This window comes from Carassius auratus, chromosome 25 (genome assembly GCF_003368295.1).
Source record: "Carassius auratus strain Wakin chromosome 25, ASM336829v1, whole genome shotgun sequence".
NCBI classification, from domain to species: domain Eukaryota; kingdom Metazoa; phylum Chordata; class Actinopteri; order Cypriniformes; family Cyprinidae; genus Carassius; species Carassius auratus.
Window position 1 is genome coordinate 20456346 of NC_039267.1, and position 24877 is coordinate 20481222.

A 24877-nucleotide genomic window follows, 5' to 3' on the forward strand; every position below is an offset into this window, starting at 1 on the left:
CTCAACGTGCCTTTTGTAATCATTTAACCCGCCATGGGCACTGCCGAAGTCGCTGTTACAGATAGTGCAGCGAGCAAGACTGTCATTATGTTTGACACTTACAAGACAGGGGTACACTTTCATGTAGTCTGCCGTAAAATGTGTCTTAAATATTTTTTATTTTACTCATTTTATTTTTGCCACTAGAGTTGTGACGTTCGCGAACGAACCGATTCTTTTGAAACGATGGGAGCCGTAAAAAATTAAACGTAGTGTTACTCTTGTTGTTATACTCAGCACTGCGGCAGAAATTATCTCGTTCTTGTGCGCTTTTGGTGGCTCTTAAAAGAGCCTTTGTTTGTTGTTTACGGTGTAAAACAGTGTTGAGTTTAGGCGCGCTCTCCACGGATGCGGCGGGCCAGCTGGATGTCTTTGGGCATGATGGTGACTCTCTTGGCGTGGATGGCGCACAGGTTGGTGTCCTCGAACAGACCGACCAGATAAGCCTCGCTGGTCCACTGATGAATGACTGAACTTAGAGTCTTCTAAGTGTTTCTAAGAGTTCACTGAAGTCCTTCTTAATGAGTTCTGACTGCTCTTTCTGAATATCATTCTTCCCCACATGGATGATGATTTGATTGCAGTCTTGTGCTTCATCAGAATGTTCTGAAGTTCCTTGTTCACGTCAGAGACCGTGGCTTGAGGTAGACAGCATGTTGTTGTAGTCCTGCTACTGATGTTTCTGATAATAGAGTCGCCCACTATCAGAGTCCTGGACTTGGCTGTGCTCTGAGCCGAATGCCGCTGTCTACTCGTCCTTGAGCACCAGTTAGTAGCGCTAACACCTGGATCAGCCAGCCAAACATCTGCTGGCTGGTCCGCTCCATGTTTAATCCCATTTTGGGATTCCTCACCAGCATTCAGTAATGCTTCAAATCTGTTCTCCAGATGCATAGAAGGTGGTAGAATACCAGTATTCATAAGCATTGTCATTTCTGAATCTGGGGTAGAGAATGCTATGGCAGCAATACAAGAATCTCATTACAATCTGATGTCTTGTGTGCGTTTGGGTGTCACTCTGGACGACTGTATGCGGAGGGGGTCTGTAACGACGGTCTGCTGGGTGTTTTGCTGTTTTGGAAGTCCAGCAAGTTACTTTGTTTCAAGAACTGCAATCCTTTGTAGATGTTTCCAGCAGTTCTGCAGAATGTAGATTCAGCAAGAGGCATTTTCTCTCTCTACTGTTTGAATGTGGACAGCTGTGTTGTCCCTTATCCAGAATGTAAGCTGCTGGCAGAGGGAGGCAAAGTCTTGTTTTTCATGGTATTATTCCAGTCCAAATTAGTTTTTAGTTTTAGTGGTTGTGCCAAAAATTGGTTATTTGAAGGGTATGAATATTTATGTAATGGGATAGTTTAAGATTTATGTATGGATGCAAAGCACTGTGTGTGTTTGTAAATATGATGATTAAATAACTGGGAAACAAACAAACCAGTTATGAAAAAAACTATGATTTTCTCTTAAATAAAATGTCTTGATTTTCCAAATGAATTACCAGTGATGGGAGAAATTGTGCTTAAAAATACATTTACCATGCAAGTAATGCCTGTTTAAGACATTTAGATAAAAGAAACTAGCAATATTATAATTACAGATCAATAGAAAAGGGAGACCACCTAATTTGGAAAAGTAGTCTTTGGGGATAAAATCCCAGATTGAGTTTGAATTACACAAAAACTGTCTAATCCTACTTATTTTGAAAGTGTTGTTCAAGGAAAAGAAATCAAAGAAAATCAACCCCTCGATACTCATATATGTTCATTAATACAGACTTATTAACATAATGGATTGTGTTTTTCCAAACAAAATTAAACATGATTTTATCAACTTATTTTACAGATGCTGTTATCCACATATAGAGGAGATTGCAGAGTAAGTAAACCTTAGCAAGCAGTATTCTGCCTCTCAAGGTCAAGTCTCTCTACAACCATGCATTGAATATTTTTTGAGCTTTAATTATAATCGGGTCAAAAAATTATTGATTAATTCATCTATCGAGTCATCGGCTTTTTCGAGTCGTTCCTTCATCACGGGACAGACTCATAAGCGTTACCAGCCTGAAATATACTTAATAATAATAATAATAATAATAAACAACTCTTTATTACCTTTCAGTGTATGGAAAATAACCACCATTTTGCTGAATGAGACTCAAAGGTCTGAGTCGGTAAAATGATTGAAATGAGATCTATATATATATATATATATATATATATATATATATATATATATATATATATATATATATTCTTCTAATTAGCCAGTAAATTTGTTTAATTTGACTCCTAAGTTTTGATTCAATAAAATCATTTTTGACGCCAATTTGAAAGGTTTGCAGATTCCGTTCATAATGACTCTCGGATCAAGTCCTTTCAAATTAGAGACAAAAATTATTTCATTTTTAGCTCTCCAGAAGCGTCTCGCTTCAAGAAGGACTGGACTGCTGCTGAGTGGTCCACAGTTAAGTTCTCTGATGAAAGTCAATTTAGCATTTCCTTTGGATATCATGGTCCCAGAGTCTGGAGGAAGAGAGGAGAGGCACACAATCCACATTTCTTGAGGTCCAGTGTAAAGTTTCCACAGTCAGTGATGGTTTGCGGTGCCATGTCATCTGCTGGTGTTGGTCCACTGTGTTTTCTGAGGTCCAAGGTCCACGCAGCCGTATACCTGGAAGTTTTAGAGCACTTCATGCTTCCTGCTGCTGACCAACTTTAGATGCAGAGATGCAGATTTCATTTTCCAACAGGACTTGGCACCTGCACACAGTGCCAAAGCTACCAGTACCTGGTTTAAGGACCATGGTATCCCTGTTCTTAATTGGCCACCAAACTCACCTGACCACAACCCCATACAAAATCTGTTGGGTATTGTGAAGAGGAAGATTCAATATACCAGACCAAAGAATACAGAAGAGCTGAAGGCCACTATCAGAGCAACCTGGTCTCTCATAACACCTGAGCAGTGCCACAGACTGATCCACTCCATGCCACACCACATTGCTGCAGTCATACAGACAGAAGGAGCCCAAACCAAGTATTGAGTACTGTACATGCTCATACTTTTCAGTTGGCCAAGATTTCTAAAAAAAATCCTTTCTTTGTTTTGGCCTTAAGTAATACTCTAATTTCCTGAGATACTGAATTTGTTTTTTTTTCTTAGTTGTCAGTTATAATCATCAAAATAAAATAAAAAAATAAACAATTTAAATATATTGGTCTGTGTGTAATGAATGAATATAATACACAAGTTTCACTTTTTGAATGTAATTAGTAGAATTAACTTTTTGATGATATTCTAATTATATGACCAGCACCTGTATATATATTCTGCTTCCCTGAGGTGTCGTCGCTGTAGCATTATTGTGAGAGATGTCATCTGCATGAGCCAGTGGCTGCCCTCAGGAAAGATCAAACGGGGCAATTCTTGTAAAATGATGTGGAAGGTAACGTTAGAATGACACATTTTGATAAGTTTGCGATTATTTTAATTGAAAATTTGAAACTACAGAATAAACATAAAATAATAAGTTTATGTACATTGTACACAGCTTGTTTTACAGAAATTCAGATAACTGCTCTTTGTTAGACAAATTGAGGTGGCTCTTAAAAGAGCCTTTGTGGTTTCAATACTTGTGAAGTCAGGCGTTTAGGCGCGCTCTCCACGGATGCGGCGGGCCAGCTGGATGTCTTTGGGCATGATGGTGACTCTCTTGGCGTGGATGGCGCACAGGTTGGTGTCCTCGAACAGACCGACCAGATAAGCCTCGCTGGACTCCTGCAGGGCCATGACGGCGGAGCTCTGGAAGCGCAGGTCCGTCTTGAAGTCCTGAGCGATCTCTCGCACCAGACGCTGGAAGGGCAGCTTGCGGATCAGCAGCTCGGTGGACTTCTGGTAGCGACGGATCTCTCGCAGAGCCACGGTGCCGGGCCTGTAGCGGTGAGGCTTCTTGACGCCGCCGGTGGCTGGAGCGCTCTTACGGGCGGCTTTGGTGGCGAGCTGCTTCCTCGGGGCTTTACCTCCGGTGGATTTACGGGCCGTCTGCTTGGTTCTTGCCATTTTCTCGAGTTTCCTGTGTTGATCTCTTCAACAGAATGATCAGACGCTTTTGCAGGGGATTTTTAATATCTCCTGCAGCATTGTGCGGTGCGTCACCGGCGGCATTGGATTGGCTATTGTGTTTACGTCACAGCGCGAGGCGGCCAATGACAGTGCGTTTCCTGTTTTCGAACAGACAGCGACAGTCTGGGTTTCCCGCTCAAAAGTTCTCCAGTCCCTCATGACCCTTTTTTGTTTCCTTTTACAAATATGATCATCAAAAGGCCGATGTTAGTCAGAAGTAATTTACACTACACGTGACAGTGGGGTGAAGAATGTTACCATAAATGTTTTAAAATGTTCAATTATCTTCCTTATTGCAGTGACACGTTTTTTGTTTTCATTTGAGGATCATTTTGTGTTGCTCCACTAACACTTGAATTGAGTACACAGTACAAAATAATAAAAAATCTAAAAACACATCTCTTCCGTTTTTTTTTTACCTTCTATTCTAACTCTATTCTTAAAAATATATACAAAATCTAACTAGCTTTCTAATCTTTTTGTATTGTTTTCATTTATTAAACAATCACCAAATGCAAAAAAGACCTCGAACACCAGCTTGCTCTATTCTTTTTCCATTCTGTCCGTTGCTACAGCAAACATATGTGCTTCATTAATATAACCGAAACTCGTCATAGCACTTGTGCATCATTGCGCTTTTGATTATTTCCATAGTCTTTATTTGGGAGTCGCTTTAGCATGAGATCCACGCGTGCCAGATGTGGGCCGGTTCTGGGACGAAACTGCTTGCTGTATGGGTCCGCTACAGGACTGAATATAAACCGTATCAACTCGCTCAACACTCGTGTGTTCTTTAGATACACATGTAAAAGAAATAAAGAGGTACAAATGTATATTGTCAAGCTGCTCTTTAAGGGGAAGTGTGTGGCTCTGAAAAGAGCCTTTGTGAGTGTTGTGTCCTCTCGTGTTCACTTGGTTTTGGCGGGTTTCTCGGTCTTCTTGGGCAGCAGCACGGCCTGGATGTTGGGCAGCACGCCGCCCTGAGCGATGGTCACTCCGCCCAGGAGTTTGTTGAGCTCCTCGTCGTTGCGCACCGCCAGCTGCAGGTGACGGGGGATGATACGGGTCTTCTTGTTGTCCCGAGCGGCGTTTCCAGCCAGCTCCAGGATCTCAGCCGTCAGATACTCGAGCACAGCAGCCAGATACACCGGAGCACCGGCACCGACGCGCTCGCCGTAGTTCCCTTTGCGGAGAAGTCTGTGAACACGACCGACGGGGAACTGCAGTCCTGCTCTGGAGGAGCGAGTCTTAGCCTTCGCCCTGGCCTTACCACCGGTTTTACCTCTGCCGCTCATTATTCAACTATTGTTGTATAAACTGCAAATCAATGCAGAAATGTTGGAGTCGTGGTTTGCCGATCGGTTTATAAGAGACTGCGCTCGTCGTCTATTGGTCAGAATCTGTCACAGCTGTAAACCAATCACTGAAAGCCCCTCAAAACTCCAAGCCCCGCCCCTCTCTACCACGCTTTCCTTTTAATGTTGTAAAAAATAAAAATATTATACACGCAGAAAACGAATATGCATTTATTTGCAAATAAAACACGTGATTAAGTACAACAGATGATAAAATAACGGCAAGATAACAAATGTATAAGATCACACGTTCACAAAGTTTGATAAAAACGGTTGCTCTTGATGTTCCTTTCAAACCAAGTCTGTATTGAGTAGCACTCCTTTCAATAATGTTTAATCGGAAATTTTATCCAGCAATCTGTTCAGTGCTTTAAGTGGGTCGGTAATCAGTACCGCAACTTCCAAATATAGCTCTTGAGCGTACCGCCACCTCTCCGTGCGCCCAAAACGTGCTTTTAGCGTACCGGTACGCTCATTTGGACATCTGTTTTATTAGAGGTTTTAATCCTTTGCCTGCGCTGCCGGTTTTCAGAGCGCCCTTCACAATTCACGTCCCACCGAGAGCAGAGACTACCCATACAGCCTTGAGTTTTACAAGTGAAAAGCGCGTGCATCGCTTTCGCCGTGTGAAACGCGCTCACTCGGCTCGGTAAAAATACAAATACATTGAATAACACTTGATATGCTCTCCTGGCTCCAGGCTCAGAGTACTAAAAGAACACGGTCAGAACCAGATGACTCGCTGGCTGACACCCCACCAATGAAGTATTGCAGTAGCTCTTTCTAGGGGTATTTATTCAAAATCCTTTTGCACATTTTATTTATGTTCAGTAGCTCTTTCTAGCTCTGCTCAAGCAAATCCACAAACTAATAAAAGGATTTTTTTTTTTTTTTAAGGTCGTCTGTTGGCTGCTGTATGTAAAACCCCTTCAATATAGTATGTTGTTACCTCGGGATGGGATCAAATATACACGCACACACACACACTTAAAGCACGGAATCTGTAATCACGACGCAATCAATCGAAACTTTTAATATAACGTACATTTATTTTAGACTCCATTGTGTCAAATACAAAAAAAAAACAAAAAAAAAACACTTTATATACTCTTAGATGCCCAAAAAGCTTTGATAAAGTCATCAGAATCATAGAATTACACAGAAGAACAGATCAAGCCCATTGGTCACATACAGAGTTCAAACCCCAAATACCTTCGTCTTTTACAGAACTATCTCAAAAACCGTTACCACCGTGATATAGGACTGCGGTGTAGAACAACGGGTCTTATCGGCCAAATATGTATACTTTAGATATAGCCAATGACTATTATATACTGTAAGCTCTTTAAGTGATGAGATGGGTGGCTCTTAAAAGAGCCTTTGTGTCTCGGAGTCGAAGCGGAGATCTACTTGGAGCTGGTGTACTTGGTGACGGCCTTGGTGCCCTCAGACACGGCGTGTTTGGCCAGCTCTCCGGGCAGCAGCAGACGCACGGCGGTCTGGATCTCTCTCGAGGTGATGGTGGAGCGCTTGTTGTAGTGAGCGAGACGAGACGACTCACCGGCGATGCGCTCGAAGATGTCGTTGACGAAAGAGTTCATGATCCCCATCGCCTTCGAAGAGATGCCGGTGTCAGGATGGACCTGCTTCAGCACTTTGTACACGTAGATAGCGTAGCTCTCCTTCCTGGACTTTCTGCGCTTCTTTCCTCCTTTAGCGGCGGTCTTGGTGACGGCCTTCTTGGAGCCCTTCTTAGGAGCGGACTTCGCTGGTTCAGGCATGTTAGTTCAAGATAAGTAGAACAACACAATAAGTGTTTAAGATCATTGACCCGGGATTTATCGAATGCTCATGCTAATTTCAGAGGGCTGGCTGCTGTTCCCTGATTGGGTCTTTCGCACAATGAATAACAGAAACATATTTCATTGGTTAGAAATCGGCGGGCTGGACAGTAACATCAACCAATCACAGCCTTCTAAATCTGACTGCTTCCGGTCTCCTCCCACACACGCTTCTTTGTCTCACTTTCCCGCTCAAAACGTGTGATAAACACAACGATTAAGGAGATAAATTAAATATTTTCATTGTTTTGCACAATAAATTAACACGACTTCCATTTAATATTAACCTGTTTAATCCCCAAACAATCTGTCAAAAAATGTCATATATAATAGATCAGTGGTCTGAATTAGTTTCCAGCTCAAGATGTCTGTGATAAGCACGCAAATTAAGAACAAAAATAACCATTTTCGATGTTTTGTACATTAAATTAACACGGCTTTCATTTAATATTAACTCGTTTAATCACAATTTTTTTCCCATATATCAACACATCCAAATTATAAGTAACCCCTTGAAATATTTTTTTATGGAATGTCACAACTGTGACCGGTGAGATGACGTTTGTACTGAATTAACACATTTCTGCAGTCATTAAAATGTTATGTATCTTAGCCCAGCTGTTTTAAACTGTTCTGTCACATCATAGGTTTGTCATTATGCATGATAATCCTTATATAACAAAATCACATGGGTTAAAAGCAGTTAAAACACCAATAAAATTATCTCAAATCGATATATTTAACAGTTGGCTCAGATTATGTATGTGTATAATCGTTAGTTTGCAAGATATTAATGTACTCTTTTTGAAGACGTGGGTGGCTCTTAAAAGAGCCTTTGTGGTTTTCTGCTAACACGGACGCGTTTATCCTCCGAAGCCGTACAGAGTGCGTCCCTGTCGTTTCAGCGCGTACACGACGTCCATGGCGGTGACGGTCTTTCTCTTGGCGTGCTCGGTGTAGGTCACGGCATCGCGGATCACGTTCTCCAGGAACACCTTCAGCACACCGCGGGTCTCCTCGTAGATCAGACCGGAGATACGCTTGACTCCGCCGCGGCGAGCGAGACGACGGATGGCGGGTTTGGTGATGCCCTGGATGTTATCCCGCAGAACTTTACGGTGACGCTTAGCGCCTCCTTTCCCGAGCCCTTTACCTCCTTTGCCTCTTCCGGACATTACTACAGATCTCCAAGTTGCTACGTTGTACGATAGAACGTGTAAAAGCAGGCAGTGCGCGAGAAGAACTTTGGAGTAGTCTACAGGACCTAGTTGAAGCACACGAAGGCGGAGCTATTGCTTTCTCTTTCTCCCTGAAAGAGAAAGCAATAGGATACAAACGTCTCTTAACACGGTTAGCCGCACTTGCTTAAGTTTAAGTCACTTAAAGTCAGCTGTATTTGTCAACATTAGTGTACTAACAACAACAAATAACCTACAACTGTATTTTTATTAACTAACAAAGTTTAATAAAAACCGTATCAAATGTATTGCTCATAGTTAATGTTAGTTAATACATCAGTCAACAAATCAAACTTTATTGTAAAGTGTTACACTAGAAAACTAGGTTTTGCCTGATAGAGGAATATTTGTAAAAATAAATAAAAAACTAATAAATTAAAAAAAAAAATTAGAAGAGTTTAGTAACCTTGTTTTAAGCGACATTAACCAATTAAGCAAACAGACACAGTTTTATCCACTAAAACATTTATTTAGCTTTCAGTTTCATTCACCAATTCAAGTAAAAAGATAGATAGATAGATAGATAGATAGATAGATAGATAGATAAACCACTCATTCATTCATTCATTCATTCTGTAGTAGCAGTCCATAGAACAGAATCCAGCAAACTCTTCGTCTGAATAGAAAGCTGTGAAGATCCCTTCTTTCCAAGACCACAGTATCTACAGCATCACACATCTGCTGAGCTCCAGCTCCACTCTGTGTGTCTTCCTCACATCTGGACTGACAGACTTCCAGTCAACCATACCTACACGAGAGAAAAACAAATGTTGAGAGGTTCAAAAAAGAAGTAACCAATAAGTAACGCAAGTGTCAGAGAGTGCAAGTCTGCAGCCAGACCCTTCTCCATTATATTATAACACAACTGTACTACTGACTCTTCACTGAGTACCAAAAGTACATATGCTTCCTGTGCATGTTTCATAAAAGAATGGAATAAAAAAAAAAAAAAGTTGAGTGGCACTCATCTATACCACAGGTTATACTAATATTTACATTTACATTTATTCATTTAGCAGACGCTTTTATTCAAATCGACATACAAATGAGGACAATGGAAGCAATCAAAAACAACAAAAAGAGCAATGATATATAAGAGCTATAACAAGTCTCAGTTAGCTTAACACAGTACACGTAACAAGGGCTTTTTAAATAATATAATAAATAAATATTATTATTTATTTATTAAATAATTTATTGCCATTTCTCCTGCAGTTATACATGCACTCACTCACATCATCAACACTTCCCTCCACACTGGTGTTTTCCCCTCATCATTTAGACAGGCACGTATAACTCCACTACTTAAGAAACCCAACCCCATCCCATCTCTTTTAGAGAACTACAGACCAGTTTCTCTTCTTCCTTTCATTGCAAAAACACTTGAAAGAGCTGTGTTCAAACAAGTCTCTACATTTCTCACACACAACAATCTCCTTGACAGCAACCAATCTGGCTTCAGAAGTGGACATTCAACTGAGACGGCCTTGCTCCCAGTTGTTGAAGCACTAAGACTGGCAAGAGCAAAATCCAAATCTTCAGTACTTATCCTGCTTGATCTGTCCGCTGCTTTTGACACGGTTAATCACCAGATCCTCCTATCAACCCTACTGGTAAAAGGCATCTCAGGAACCACACTTCAATGGTTTGAGTCTTACCTATCAGATAGGTCCTTCAAAGTATCTTGGAGAGGTGAGGTGTCCAAGTCTCAACATCTAACTACTGGGGTGCCTCAGGGCTCAGTTCTTGGACCTCTTCTCTTCTCTGTCTACATCGCATCATTAGGTTCTGTCATTCAGAAACATGGCTTTTCATACCACTGCTATGCTGATGACACTCAACTCTACCTCTCATTCCATCCTGATGATCCGACGGTTGCTATTCGCATCTCAGCTTGTCTAACAGACTTTTCGGATACCTAGTTGGATACCTAGCAGAAAGGTAGAAACAAACTCTTTCTCATGTGTGGTGGATATGCAATGTTGAAAGCAGAATACATCCACAAGGCTGTTATGAAGGCTTCATCAAGGCTGGTGCACTGACAAACATCTGTTCCATCTTCTGTCACCACACTGAGTGAGCCCTCGAACTATGATTGACATTTTACAGTCAGTATCCATCAGGTGCACGGGTAGGAAAGGTGTAGCTGGGTCCCCCTTTCATAAAATAAATAAAAAAAAAAAAAAATAATAATAATAATAATAATAATAATAATAACTAGAAAAAAAGTTTGTTGAGACAAACTTTAAGTTGGCTTGAGAAAGCCTGACCAGAAAGTTTGAAGAAGTTTAAAGAAGTTAGAAGTTTATAATTTAAAGTTAGATTGATAGATTAGTTGAAAGAAAGAAATATATATTAGTTAGAAAGAATGACACATAGATTAGTTAGAAAGAACGATATAGATTAGTTTAAAAGAAAAAATTATAGATAGATTAGTTTGACACAAAGAATGCATGCGACTAACATGTTTCTAGCATGATTAGCAAGTTACTAGCACGTTGTTAGCATAACTAGCATGTCGCTAGCATGTGTCTAGCATGATTAACATGCTGCTAGCATGTTGCTAGCATGTTTTTAGCATGATTAGCAAGTTACTAGCATTTTGTTAGAATGACTAGCATGTTGCTAGCATGTTTCTAGCATGACTAGCATGTTTCTAGCATGATTAGCATGATTACCTTGTTGCTAGCATGTCGCTAGCATGTTTCTAGCATGATTAACATGCAACTAGCATGTTGCTAGCATGATTTTACCATGATTAGCATTGTTGCTAGCATATTCCTAGCATTATTAGCATATTGCTAGCATTTTTCTAGCATGACTAACATGCGACTATTATGTTGCTATCATGATTAGCATGTTGTTAACATTGTTTCTAACATGATTAGCATGGGACTAGCATGTTGCTAGCATTATTTTACCATGATTAGCATGTTGCTAGCATGTTTCTAGCATGATTAGCATAGCATTGCTTTGCTAGCATGATTAGCATGTTGTTAGCATTGTTTCTAACATTATTAGCATGGGACTAGCATGTTGCTAGCATGATTGTACCATGATTAACATGTTGCTAGCATGTTTCTAGCATGATTATCATATTGTTAGCATGTCACTAGCATTTTGTTAGCATGTTTCTAGCATGATTAGCATGCGACTAGCATGTTGCTAGCATGATTAGCATGTTGTTAACATGTTTCTAACATGATTAGCATGGGACGAGCATGTTGCTAGCATGATTTTACCATGATTAGCATGTTGCTAGCATGATTTTACCATGATTAGCATGTTGCTAGCATGTTTCTAGCATGATTATCATATTGTTAGCATGTCACTAGCATTTTGTTAGCATGTTTCTAGCATGATTAGCATGCGACTAGCATGTTGCTAGCATGATTAGCATGTTGTTAACATGTTGCTAGCATGATTTTACCATGATTAGCATGTTGCTAGCATGTTTCTAGCATGATTAACATGTTGCTAGCATGTCGCTAGCATGTTTCTAGCATGATTAACATGTTTCTAGCAGGAGACTAGCATGAGACTAGCATGTTGCTAACATGATTAGCATGTTGCTATGATGTTTCTAGCATGACTAGAATGCGACTAGCATGTTGCTAGCTATAGTATACCACAATTTACCATGTTCAAGTATGATTTAATGATTCTAGTCTGCTTTAGCATAGTTTACCACGATTTACCGTAATTTACCATGATTTACTATAGTATACCACAATTTACCATGTTCAAATATGATTTACTGATTCTAGCCTGATTTAGCATAGTTTACCACGATTTACCACGATTTACCATAGTTTACCATGATTTACCATAGTTTACCATTATTTACCACGATTTACCATAGTTTCCCATGATTTACTATAGTATACCACGATTTACCATGTTCAAGTATGATTTACTGATTCTAGCATGATTTACCATAGTTTAGCATGATATAGTTTACCATGATTTTCCATGATTTACCATAGTTTACCATGATTTACTATAGTATACCACGATTTACCATGTTCAAGTATGATTTACTGATTCTAGCATGATTTATCATAGTTTACCATGATTTATGATCTATGATAGATAGATAGATAGATAGATAGATAGATAGATAGATAGATAGATAGATAGATAGATAGATAGATAACTCAAACCAGACTGAAAAGATATAGCACACAGAGTCAGAACAGTATGAACGTCTGACCCGAGTTTGGAGTATGTAGCTTAGACGGTCTAGGAGGACTTAGTGTTCAAATATTTTCTGGCCAGATTCTGTTGCATTCTCTTTGGCTCAGACGGTGTAGTTACATACACTGCAAAACTGCAGAAACAATCAGAAGCTAATGTAATGTGATATAGGTTTTTTTTTTTTTTTTTTTTTACTATACTCACTCCACCAGGTGTCCTTAAGTATGTGTATTTTTTGAGTACATCCTCCACAGACATTCCTTCAGGAGAATGGTCCTGCCGTGTGGTCTTTGACTGTATGAAGATCAATTCACAATCTGTAGACGATTAGACAAAATAAAAAAACTCTAATTTGGAGTTTGTTTCTACCTTTCTGCTAGGTATCCAACTAGGTATCCGAAAAGTCTGTTAGACAAGCTGAGATGCGAATAGCAACCGTCGGATCATCAGGATGGAATGAGAGGTAGAGTTGAGTGTCATCAGCATAGCAGTGGTATGAAAAGCCATGTTTCTGAATGACAGAACCTAATGATGCGATGTAGACAGAGAAGAGAAGAGGTCCAAGAACTGAGCCCTGAGGCACCCCAGTAGTTAGATGTTGAGACTTGGACACCTCACCTCTCCAAGATACTTTGAAGGACCTATCTGATAGGTAAGACTCAAACCATTGAAGTGTGGTTCCTGAGATGCCTTTTACCAGTAGGGTTGATAGGAGGATCTGGTGATTAACCGTGTCAAAAGCAGCGGACAGATCAAGCAGGATAAGTACTGAAGATTTGGATTTTGCTCTTGCCAGTCTTAGTGCTTCAACAACTGGGAGCAAGGCCGTCTCAGTTGAATGTCCACTTCTGAAGCCAGATTGGTTGCTGTCAAGGAGATTGTTGTGTGTGAGAAATGTAGAGACTTGTTTGAACACAGCTCTTTCAAGTGTTTTTGCAATGAAAGGAAGAAGAGAAACTGGTCTGTAGTTCTCTAAAAGAGATGGGATGGGGTTGGGTTTCTTAAGTAGTGGAGTTATACGTGCCTGTCTAAATGATGAGGGGAAAACACCAGTGTGGAGGGAAGTGTTGATGATGTGAGTGAGTGCATGTATAACTGCAGGAGAAATGGCAATAAATTATTTAATAAATAAATAATAATATTTATTTATTATATTATTTAAAAAGCCCTTGCTACGTGTACTGTGTTAAGCTAACTGAGACTTGTTATAGCTCTTATATATCATTGCTCTTTTTGTTGTTTTTGATTGCTTCCATTGTCCTCATTTGTATGTCGATTTGAATAAAAGCGTCTGCTAAATGAATAAATGTAAATGTAAATATTAGTATAACCTGTGGTATAGATGAGTGCCACTCAACTTTTTTTTTTTTTTATTCCATTCTTTTATGAAACATGCACAGGAAGCATATGTACTTTTGGTACTCAGTGAAGAGTCAGTAGTACAGTTGTGTTATAATATAATGGAGAAGGGTCTGGCTGCAGACTTGCACTCTCTGACACTTGCGTTACTTATTGGTTACTTCTTTTTTGAACCTCTCAACATTTGTTTTTCTCTCGTGTAGGTATGGTTGACTGGAAGTCTGTCAGTCCAGATGTGAGGAAGACACACAGAGTGGAGCTGGAGCTCAGCAGATGTGTGATGCTGTAGATACTGTGGTCTTGGAAAGAAGGGATCTTCACAGCTTTCTATTCAGACGAAGAGTTTGCTGGATTCTGTTCTATGGACTGCTACTACAGAATGAATGAATGAATGAATGAGTGGTTTATCTATCTATCTATCTATCTATCTATCTATCTATCTATCTTTTTACTTGAATTGGTGAATGAAACTGAAAGCTAAATAAATGTTTTAGTGGATAAAACTGTGTCTGTTTGCTTAATTGGTTAATGTCGCTTAAAACAAGGTTACTAAACTCTTCTAATTTTTTTTTTTAATTTATTAGTTTTTTATTTATTTTTACAAATATTCCTCTATCAGGCAAAACCTAGTTTTCTAGTGTAACACTTTACAATAAAGTTTGATTTGTTGACTGATGTATTAACTAACATTAACTATGAGCAATACATTTGATACGGTTTTTATTAAACTTTGTTAGTTAATAAAAATACAGTTGTAGGTTATTTGTTGTTGTTAGTACACTAATGTTGACAAATACAGCTGACTTTAAGTGACTTAAACTTAAGCAAGTGCGGCTAACCGTGTTAAGAGACGTTTGTATCCTATTGCTTTCTCTTTCAGGGAGAAAGAGAAAGCAATAGCTCCGCCTTCGTGTGCTTCAACTAGGTCCTGTAGACTACTCCAAAGTTCTTCTCGCGCACTGCCTGCTTTTACACGTTCTATCGTACAACGTAGCAACTTGGAGATCTGTAGTAATGTCCGGAAGAGGCAAAGGAGGTAAAGGGCTCGGGAAAGGAGGCGCTAAGCGTCACCGTAAAGTTCTGCGGGATAACATCCAGGGCATCACCAAACCCGCCATCCGTCGTCTCGCTCGCCGCGGCGGAGTCAAGCGTATCTCCGGTCTGATCTACGAGGAGACCCGCGGTGTGCTGAAGGTGTTCCTGGAGAACGTGATCCGCGATGCCGTGACCTACACCGAGCACGCCAAGAGAAAGACCGTCACCGCCATGGACGTCGTGTACGCGCTGAAACGACAGGGACGCACTCTGTACGGCTTCGGAGGATAAACGCGTCCGTGTTAGCAGAAAACCACAAAGGCTCTTTTAAGAGCCACCCACGTCTTCAAAAAGAGTACATTAATATCTTGCAAACTAACGATTATACACATACATAATCTGAGCCAACTGTTAAATATATCGATTTGAGATAATTTTATTGGTGTTTTAACTGCTTTTAACCCATGTGATTTTGTTATATAAGGATTATCATGCATAATGACAAACCTATGATGTGACAGAACAGTTTAAAACAGCTGGGCTAAGATACATAACATTTTAATGACTGCAGAAATGTGTTAATTCAGTACAAACGTCATCTCACCGGTCACAGTTGTGACATTCCATAAAAAAATATTTCAAGGGGTTACTTATAATTTGGATGTGTTGATATATGGGAAAAAAATTGTGATTAAACGAGTTAATATTAAATGAAAGCCGTGTTAATTTAATGTACAAAACATCGAAAATGGTTATTTTTGTTCTTAATTTGCGTGCTTATCACAGACATCTTGAGCTGGAAACTAATTCAGACCACTGATCTATTATATATGACATTTTTTGACAGATTGTTTGGGGATTAAACAGGTTAATATTAAATGGAAGTCGTGTTAATTTATTGTGCAAAACAATGAAAATATTTAATTTATCTCCTTAATCGTTGTGTTTATCACACGTTTTGAGCGGGAAAGTGAGACAAAGAAGCGTGTGTGGGAGGAGACCGGAAGCAGTCAGATTTAGAAGGCTGTGATTGGTTGATGTTACTGTCCAGCCCGCCGATTTCTAACCAATGAAATATGTTTCTGTTATTCATTGTGCGAAAGACCCAATCAGGGAACAGCAGCCAGCCCTCTGAAATTAGCATGAGCATTCGATAAATCCCGGGTCAATGATCTTAAACACTTATTGTGTTGTTCTACTTATCTTGAACTAACATGCCTGAACCAGCGAAGTCCGCTCCTAAGAAGGGCTCCAAGAAGGCCGTCACCAAGACCGCCGCTAAAGGAGGAAAGAAGCGCAGAAAGTCCAGGAAGGAGAGCTACGCTATCTACGTGTACAAAGTGCTGAAGCAGGTCCATCCTGACACCGGCATCTCTTCGAAGGCGATGGGGATCATGAACTCTTTCGTCAACGACATCTTCGAGCGCATCGCCGGTGAGTCGTCTCGTCTCGCTCACTACAACAAGCGCTCCACCATCACCTCGAGAGAGATCCAGACCGCCGTGCGTCTGCTGCTGCCCGGAGAGCTGGCCAAACACGCCGTGTCTGAGGGCACCAAGGCCGTCACCAAGTACACCAGCTCCAAGTAGATCTCCGCTTCGACTCCGAGACACAAAGGCTCTTTTAAGAGCCACCCATCTCATCACTTAAAGAGCTTACAGTATATAATAGTCATTGGCTATATCTAAAGTATACATATTTGGCCGATAAGACCCGTTGTTCTACACCGCAGTCCTATATCACGGTGGTAACGGTTTTTGAGATAGTTCTGTAAAAGACGAAGGTATTTGGGGTTTGAACTCTGTATGTGACCAATGGGCTTGATCTGTTCTTCTGTGTAATTCTATGATTCTGATGACTTTATCAAAGCTTTTTGGGCATCTAAGAGTATATAAAGTGTTTTTTTTTTGTTTTTTTTTGTATTTGACACAATGGAGTCTAAAATAAATGTACGTTATATTAAAAGTTTCGATTGATTGCGTCGTGATTACAGATTCCGTGCTTTAAGTGTGTGTGTGTGCGTGTATATTTGATCCCATCCCGAGGTAACAACATACTATATTGAAGGGGTTTTACATACAGCAGCCAACAGACGACCTTAAAAAAAAAAAAAAATCCTTTTATTAGTTTGTGGATTTGCTTGAGCAGAGCTAGAAAGAGCTACTGAACATAAATAAAATGTGCAAAAGGATTTTGAATAAATACCCCTAGAAAGAGCTACTGCAATACTTCATTGGTGGGGTGTCAGCCAGCGAGTCATCTGGTTCTGACCGTGTTCTTTTAGTACTCTGAGCCTGGAGCCAGGAGAGCATATCAAGTGTTATTCAATGTATTTGTATTTTTACCGAGCCGAGTGAGCGCGTTTCACACGGCGAAAGCGATGCACGCGCTTTTCACTTGTAAAACTCAAGGCTGTATGGGTAGTCTCTGCTCTCGGTGGGACGTGAATTGTGAAGGGCGCTCTGAAAACCGGCAGCGCAGGCAAAGGATTAAAACCTCTAATAAAACAGATGTCCAAATGAGCGTACCGGTACGCTAAAAGCACGTTTTGGGCGCACGGAGAGGTGGCGGTACGCTCAAGAGCTATATTTGGAAGTTGCGGTACTGATTACCGACCCACTTAAAGCACTGAACAGATTGCTGGATAAAATTTCCGATTAAACATTATTGAAAGGAGTGCTACTCAATACAGACTTGGTTTGAAAGGAACATCAAGAGCAACCGTTTTTATCAAACTTTGTGAACGTGTGATCTTATACATTTGTTATCTGTTGTACTTAATCACGTGTTTTATTTGCAAATAAATGCATATTCGTTTTCTGCGTGTATAATATTTTTATTTTTTACAACATTAAAAGGAAAGCGTGGTAGAGAGGGGCGGGGCTTGGAGATTTGAGGGGCTTTCAGTGATTGGTTTACAGCTGTGACAGATTCTGACCAATAGACGACGAGCGCAGTCTCTTATAAACCGATCGGCAAACCACGACTCCAACATTTCTGCATTGATTTGCAGTTTATACAACAATAGTTGAATAATGAGCGGCAGAGGTAAAACCGGTGGTAAGGCCAGGGCGAAGGCTAAGACTCGCTCCTCCAGAGCAGGGCTGCAGTTCCCCGTCGGTCGTGTTCACAGACTTCTCCGCAAAGGCAACTACGGCGAGCGCGTCGGTGCCGGTGCTCCGGTGTATCTGGCCGCTGTGCTCGAGTATCTGACGGCTGAGATCCTGGAGCTGGCTGGTAACGCCGCTCGGGACAACAAGAAGACCCGTATCATCCCCCGTCACCTGCAGCTGGCGGTGCGCAACGACGAGGAGCTCAACAAACTCCTGGGCGGAGTGACCATCGCTCAGGGCGGCGTGCTGCCCAACATCCAGGCCGTGCTGCTGCCCAAGAAGACCGAGAAACCCGCCAAAACCAAGTGAACACGAGAGAACACGACACTCACAAAGGCTCTTTTCAGAGCCACACACTTCCCCTTAGAGAGCAGCTTGACACTATACCTTTGTACCTCTTTATTTCTTTTACGTGTGTATCTAAAGAATACACGAGTGTTGAGCGAATTGATACGATTTATATTTAGTCCTGTAGCGGACCCATACAGCAAGCAGTTTCGTCCCAGAACCGGCCCGCGTGGATCTCATGCTAAAGCGACTCCCAAATAAAGAACATGGAAGTAATCAAAAGCGCAATGATGCACAAGTGCTATGACGAGTTTCGGTTATATTAATGAAGCACATATGTTTGCTGTAGCAACGGACAAAATGGAAAAAGAATAGAGCAAGCTAGTGTTCGAGGTCTTTTTTGCCTTTGGTGATTGTTTAATAAATGAAAACAATACAAAAAGATTAGAAAGCTAGTTAGATTTTGTATATATTTTTAAGAATAGAGTTAGAATAGAAGGTAAAAAAAACGGAAGAGATGTGTTTTTAGATTTTTTATTATTTTGTACTGTGTACTCAATTCAAGTGTTAGTGGAGCAACACAAAATGATCCTCAAATGAAAACAAAAAACGTGTCACTGCAATAAGGAAGATAATTGAACATTTTAAAACATTTATGGTAACATTCTTCACCCCACTGTCACGTGTAGTGTAAATTACATCTGACTAACATCGGCCTTTTGATGATCATATATGTAAAAGGAAACAAAAAAAGGGTCATGAGGGACTGGAGAACTTTTGAGCGGGAAACCCAGACTGTCGCTGTCTGTTCGAAAACAGGAAACGCACTGTCATTGGCCGCCTCGCGCTGTGACGTAAACACAATAGCCAATCCAATGCCGCCGGTGACGCACCGCCCAATGCTGCAGGAGATATTAAAAATCCCCTGCAAAAGCGTCTGATCATTCTGTTGAAGAGATCAACACAGGAAACTCGAGAAAATGGCAAGAACCAAGCAGACGGCCCGTAAATCCACCGGAGGTAAAGCCCCGAGGAAGCAGCTCGCCACCAAAGCCGCCCGTAAGAGCGCTCCAGCCACCGGCGGCGTCAAGAAGCCTCACCGCTACAGGCCCGGCACCGTGGCTCTGCGAGAGATCCGTCGCTACCAGAAGTCCACCGAGCTGCTGATCCGCAAGCTGCCCTTCCAGCGTCTGGTGCGAGAGATCGCTCAGGACTTCAAGACGGACCTGCGCTTCCAGAGCTCCGCCGTCATGGCCCTGCAGGAGTCCAGCGAGGCTTATCTGGTCGGTCTGTTCGAGGACACCAACCTGTGCGCCATCCACGCCAAGAGAGTCACCATCATGCCCAAAGACATCCAGCTGGCCCGCCGCATCCGTGGAGAGCGCGCCTAAACGCCTGACTTCACAAGTCTTGAAACCACAAAGGCTCTTTTAAGAGCCACCTCAATTTGTCCAACAAAAAGCAATTACCTGAATTCTTTTCATAACATGCTCTGTGCACACTTTTTGTATCCTCTAGTTTAGATTTTTCAACCGTATTAATCTCAAATTTATCAATACGCGTCTTATTTACTACATTACCTTCTATAGTCATTTTACAGGAATTGCCCCGATCTTTCCTGAGAGAAGCAACTGACTCTCATGATGAAATCTCTCACTATATATATATGAAAGTGAAAAATGGCTTGTTTTAGATTTAATTGCATTAATGTTATAAATTGAGATTTAGCAATGTGATCAAATCACAGACAATAATGCTATTAATCGCAATTTAGAAGAAAAAAAATAATCGTAGTCCAGCACTAATAAAAATACATGTGATTTTTAATATTACTAATTCACCACATTAGTTTACTTTTCAGATAATCAAGTCACCTTTATTTATACAGCACTTTTTACAATGCACATAGTTTCAAAGCATATTTACAGTATTAAACTGGGGAAAAGTGTGTTGAACTAGTATATGGTTCTCCTCTGGCTGGACAAAGCTGGCAGTTTAATTCTAGTCTGCTATGGAGTCAGGATGTGCAGAGGAGTCATTTGGTTCCTGTGGTCTTGTCGTGATGGTCTTGGTGACCAGGTCTTTGGAGGGGATCTGTCTCTATACTCCACATTTATTATTAAAGATAATGACCTGCTTCCCAATGGATCTGCCAATATGGAAATTAATCTTCTAACATTTTATTTGAGCGGCACACTTTTATGGAAATTGGAGAAAACAGCACATTTTTCAGCTCCCAGATTTGAACACGCCTTTTTGCCATTCCAGGAAACAGTTTCTGTTCAACTGAAGACACAAATAAACGTCACAAGCCTGGCATTTCCATGGTGTTTGTGACCTCTTTCCATGCACTGCTTTGCAATGCACACAGATCCGGCGACCAACAGTAGCGTTTCTTATGAGATCTGAAGTCAGCTCAGCTCCTGGGATTGGCACATGTTCTGTGTTGGACTGTTTTGGTTCTGCTTTCTGTGACACACCACAGAGCTCTGCAATAAGCTCCTCCATGAACTCTTTGTGAGTCACTCCATTATAACGTGCTGCGTTAACGCGAGACTCTTATCAGGCGATAAAACAAATATCGTCGTTAATCTGTTCTCAAAGTTTGGTTGGGAGCTGGGTCTATATTAAGCAAGCTATGATTACTTTCACCTTGATATCTTATATAACCGACTGGCTGAGGCCAGCCTAAAAAGATGCTCAGGACAGTTGAAGGGCCATAGATTAATTTCAAGATCACAGTGAGATTAATCTAGATTAAAAAAAAAAATAATCTATGCCCACCTCTAATATATATATATATATATATATATATATATATATATATATATATATATATATATATATACACACACAACTAGGGATATGCCGGTATCAAATTTTCCTGTTGCGGTTAATTGATAATGCTTTTATCACGGTATATGGTATTATCACGGTATTGAAATTTTGTTTTAAAAAGTGTTCATAATACAGTATAACAGGTTAAATAACTTTTTTTCTTATAACAAAAATAACTAAACCTTTACAACAATAAAGCAATACAGAAAAAAATATATAAAAGTTAAATATTTTACACATTAAAGTGCAAAAGAACTAAAAAACCAATAGGTATCACTTTACAATAAGACCTCATTAGTTATCCTTAGTTAATGTATTAACATTCAAGGCAAGGCAAGTTTATTTATATAGCACATTTCGAACACAATGATAATTCAAAAAGAAAGTAAAAATAAAAAAATCATGAAGAAAAATAATCACAAAAATAAAACAAGCAATTTAAGAACTTGAAAATAAAATTTATTTAAAAATTGACTTAAAACGAATTTTAAGACAGTCTAAAAATAGAAAATGATTTTACATAAAATACAGTGCAATACACAATATATAGTGTAATCAGTTCCGACATCGCATAGTGCTCATTCAATAAATGCACAGCTAAACAATGAGCAATAGCTACATTTGCTATAGATGTTATTAATCTTTGTTGGATTCCCATGCTAAACATGGACAAAGTTTCAAACATTAAGTTGTACGTTTGAAGGAGTATTTTTCTTCCCAAAATACTCCTTCCGGTTTGTCACAAGTTTCGGAAAGTTTTTTTTTTTTTCGAGTATGGCTGTTTTTGTTGTGTTTTTGTTTGTTCCCTGCATTTCGAAGATGCTTGTTTTACAAACAAGGCCCAGTTTGACGACGGATTTGCGTATCGTTTATTTCTTAAGGATAATGCAGTCCCAATGAAAAAGGGTCACGATCGTGTGTTGGAACCGCAGGCGGTGAGTAAAACTGCTTCAAATATCTCTGCCTCCTTGTTAGTGCGTCCCCTCCCATGCCGGAGACCCGGGTTCGAGCCCCGCTCGGTGCGAGTCGTTGCTGCTGCTGCTGCTGCTGCTCTCTGATCTGATTCTGGATCATAAATAACCGGCTGAATTTTTTTCATTGGCAGTTTATGTTAACTAATGAAGGCCCAATGTAAAATGTGAATGAACAATAAAAGATCAAAACACTTTCAAACAATATCTAGGGCATTTGTTGTCCAGATAAAAAAAAAAAAAAAAAAAAAAAAAAAATGAATGTTTGAAGATAAATAGCTTATTAAGTCTAAATATTTCAGTAGTTGGCTCTGTAATAAACACCATAGGGAAAACACAAATCTGAATGGTTATTTATATTATATACAATAATTTAAGATTATTTAAATATGGTTTAGAAAGTAACAGCTGCTTTATTTACTGTGTTTACAGGGTAAGAGTTGCATTTTAGCGCCATCTGCTGTTGGAGAGTGAATGTGCTTTCATTCAGTGTCTCTCACGTGTTCCTCCCATAGACAGTAAAAGAAATGGACACAGCGACCCCATTGGAACTCAATTGAGACAAATGAAGCCCAGTTTTAGCGTTTTTTAGCACTTCCGTTTCTGACGTGCAGACTCAAACGAAGCTTGACGACGTCAGCAACCTGTCTGACAGATGTAAATCTTCTAGTAGCTGTGCGTGCAAACTGCCATCGTTAATCTTGCAGAGACGGCGAGCTTGAGCGGGGAGTTCTTTGTCGTGAGTGAGCAGGAGTAAGTATTCTGATTAATTATTTTGTATAGTATTTTAAAATGTAACGCCAGTACGCCATATTAAGTTAATTTGCTGCGAGCTTCTCCTCCTGTCTGTACGGTAAAGCGACAGAGAGCCGAGTGGTTATGACGCAATCATTAGCCTATTTTTTACAAAAACTGTTTATACGGGGCCATAAGGTAATGGAGCCCTTTATACATTGTCGTGTATCTTTAGAAATACATAATGGACAAACAGAGTCTTTAAACACCTCAGATGTAAAGTTATTCGCTGTCAAAGTGACGCCAAAATGAATGGGAGTCAATGGGAATGCTAACGCAAGTGAAGTTCTGCTAAAAGATGGCAGCCCCCACCCGACTTCAACTTCCGGTCGAGTTCCTTGCCCCTTGGTTCCTCCATGTGCTACTCATGCATGCTTGTTACATCGGAGCTCATGTGCTCTTTCAAGCAGCATACAGCGATGTTGTGCATTTTAAGAAGCTGATGGGAATACTATTCTTAAAGTGCATTCCAAATTCTGAATAATTTGTGATGTATATTTAATCATGGTATTTAGAAGTGCCCACGATAACAATATTGTGCATATTAATCACCGAAATATATCGCACAAGTCTATACACAACCATCAACATATTTCAAAATTGTTTGTTTTTGTAATATATATCATCAAATTGTTACATTAGTGCTACTAGCATTACATTAACATTGTTACTTATTTATAACATTTGCACTTTTAATTTAGTGCATTTTTCACTAAGAACTGTAATTGGATTTATATCGTGTCCCTAGGTTCAACGTTATCCGAGCAGTCACTATTCTGACCATCAAGATGTTCACTCATTCTGTGACCACACTCAACAAAACTGAATATATGTGAATAAATATTAATACCAGACACCTCAAAGATGATGTGTATCGAAAATATTTTGTCATATCTTGGTTAACACACTTTACTGGTATTTTCTTTGAGCTTTTTTCTCATTTATTTTGCTTCTTTTTTTCCCCTAGATCCAGCATTAAATGTATATTTTGACCTCACTGCTCAGAGAAGAGTCCTTGATCGGACAGTGCGAGTACTTCTATCTAGTAGACTTTGTAAGGTCCAGGCACTCGGCCCAAGGAAGGTATCATTATCTTAGTAAATATTATGAAACGTACTCTTTTTGAAGACGTGGGTGGCTCTTAAAAGAGCCTTTGTGGTCTTCTGCTAACACGGACGTGTTTATCCTCCGAAGCCGTACAGTGTGCGTCCCTGTCGCTTCAGCGCGTACACGACGTCCATGGCGGTGACGGTCTTTCTCTTGGCGTGCTCGGTGTAGGTCACGGCATCGCGGATCACGTTCTCCAGGAACACCTTCAGCACACCGCGGGTCTCCTCGTAGATCAGACCGGAGATACGCTTGACTCCGCCGCGGCGAGCGAGACGACGGATGGCGGGTTTGGTGATGCCCTGGATGTTATCCCGCAGAACTTTACGGTGACGCTTAGCGCCTCCTTTCCCGAGCCCTTTACCTCCTTTACCTCTTCCAGACATTACTACAGATCTCCAAGCTGCTGTTACGCTGATGAACAGAACATGTAAAAGTAGACAGACAGTCCTCGAGAAGAGCTTTAGAGTAGTCTACAGGACCTAGTTGAAACACTCGAAGGCGGAGCTATATGCTCTGCTCTCCCTCTCTCGCTCTCAGTTCAATTCAAATTTGCTTTATAAATATGACTGTAAATGATAC

General features: G+C 40.3%; 9 protein-coding genes across 10 annotated transcripts; 4 read left to right on the plus strand and 5 right to left on the minus strand.

Annotated features, from left to right (window-relative positions):
* Positions 1-361: 361 nt before the first annotated feature.
* Positions 362-4147, minus strand: LOC113043790 (histone H3). Of its 2 annotated transcripts, XM_026203389.1 has the most exons (2): positions 3802-4147; positions 362-485 (listed from the first exon to the last, which is right to left on the minus strand). In XM_026203389.1, the coding sequence occupies exons 1-2, from the start codon at positions 4093-4095 to the stop codon at positions 369-371; spliced, it is 411 nt and encodes a 136-aa protein (XP_026059174.1). In that variant the 5' UTR covers positions 4096-4147; the 3' UTR covers positions 362-368. The 2 variants fall into 2 exon arrangements, with proteins under 2 accessions (XP_026059174.1, XP_026059173.1); XM_026203388.1 differs by lacking the exon at positions 362-485 and having other exon boundaries at positions 3654-4144.
* Positions 4148-4794: 647 nt separating this feature from the next.
* Positions 4795-5595, minus strand: LOC113043799 (histone H2A-like). The gene has a single exon (XM_026203397.1). The coding sequence runs from the start codon at positions 5451-5453 to the stop codon at positions 5067-5069; it is 387 nt and encodes a 128-aa protein (XP_026059182.1). The 5' UTR covers positions 5454-5595; the 3' UTR covers positions 4795-5066.
* A 1033-nt stretch (positions 5596-6628) lies between these two features.
* On the minus strand, positions 6629-7331 carry LOC113043809 (histone H2B). Its single transcript, XM_026203406.1, has one exon. It carries the CDS (start codon positions 7292-7294, stop codon positions 6920-6922), a length of 375 nt encoding a protein of 124 aa, XP_026059191.1. The 5' UTR covers positions 7295-7331; the 3' UTR covers positions 6629-6919.
* A 298-nt stretch (positions 7332-7629) lies between these two features.
* Positions 7630-24725, minus strand: LOC113043824 (histone H4). Its single transcript, XM_026203422.1, has 2 exons — positions 24347-24725; positions 7630-8194 (listed from the first exon to the last, which is right to left on the minus strand). Exon 1 carries the CDS (start codon positions 24679-24681, stop codon positions 24370-24372), a length of 312 nt encoding a protein of 103 aa, XP_026059207.1. The 5' UTR covers positions 24682-24725; the 3' UTR covers positions 7630-8194; positions 24347-24369.
* LOC113043822 (histone H4) lies at positions 7798-8590 on the minus strand. Its single transcript, XM_026203419.1, has one exon. It carries the CDS (start codon positions 8527-8529, stop codon positions 8218-8220), a length of 312 nt encoding a protein of 103 aa, XP_026059204.1. The 5' UTR covers positions 8530-8590; the 3' UTR covers positions 7798-8217.
* Positions 15102-16062, plus strand: LOC113043823 (histone H4). Its single transcript, XM_026203420.1, has one exon. It carries the CDS (start codon positions 15163-15165, stop codon positions 15472-15474), a length of 312 nt encoding a protein of 103 aa, XP_026059205.1. The 5' UTR covers positions 15102-15162; the 3' UTR covers positions 15475-16062.
* LOC113043810 (histone H2B) lies at positions 16359-17064 on the plus strand. The gene has a single exon (XM_026203408.1). The coding sequence runs from the start codon at positions 16398-16400 to the stop codon at positions 16770-16772; it is 375 nt and encodes a 124-aa protein (XP_026059193.1). The 5' UTR covers positions 16359-16397; the 3' UTR covers positions 16773-17064.
* LOC113043801 (histone H2A-like) lies at positions 18102-18823 on the plus strand. Its single transcript, XM_026203399.1, has one exon. It carries the CDS (start codon positions 18219-18221, stop codon positions 18603-18605), a length of 387 nt encoding a protein of 128 aa, XP_026059184.1. The 5' UTR covers positions 18102-18218; the 3' UTR covers positions 18606-18823.
* Positions 19506-20023, plus strand: LOC113043792 (histone H3-like). The gene has a single exon (XM_026203391.1). The coding sequence runs from the start codon at positions 19565-19567 to the stop codon at positions 19973-19975; it is 411 nt and encodes a 136-aa protein (XP_026059176.1). The 5' UTR covers positions 19506-19564; the 3' UTR covers positions 19976-20023.
* Positions 24726-24877: the final 152 nt, after the last annotated feature.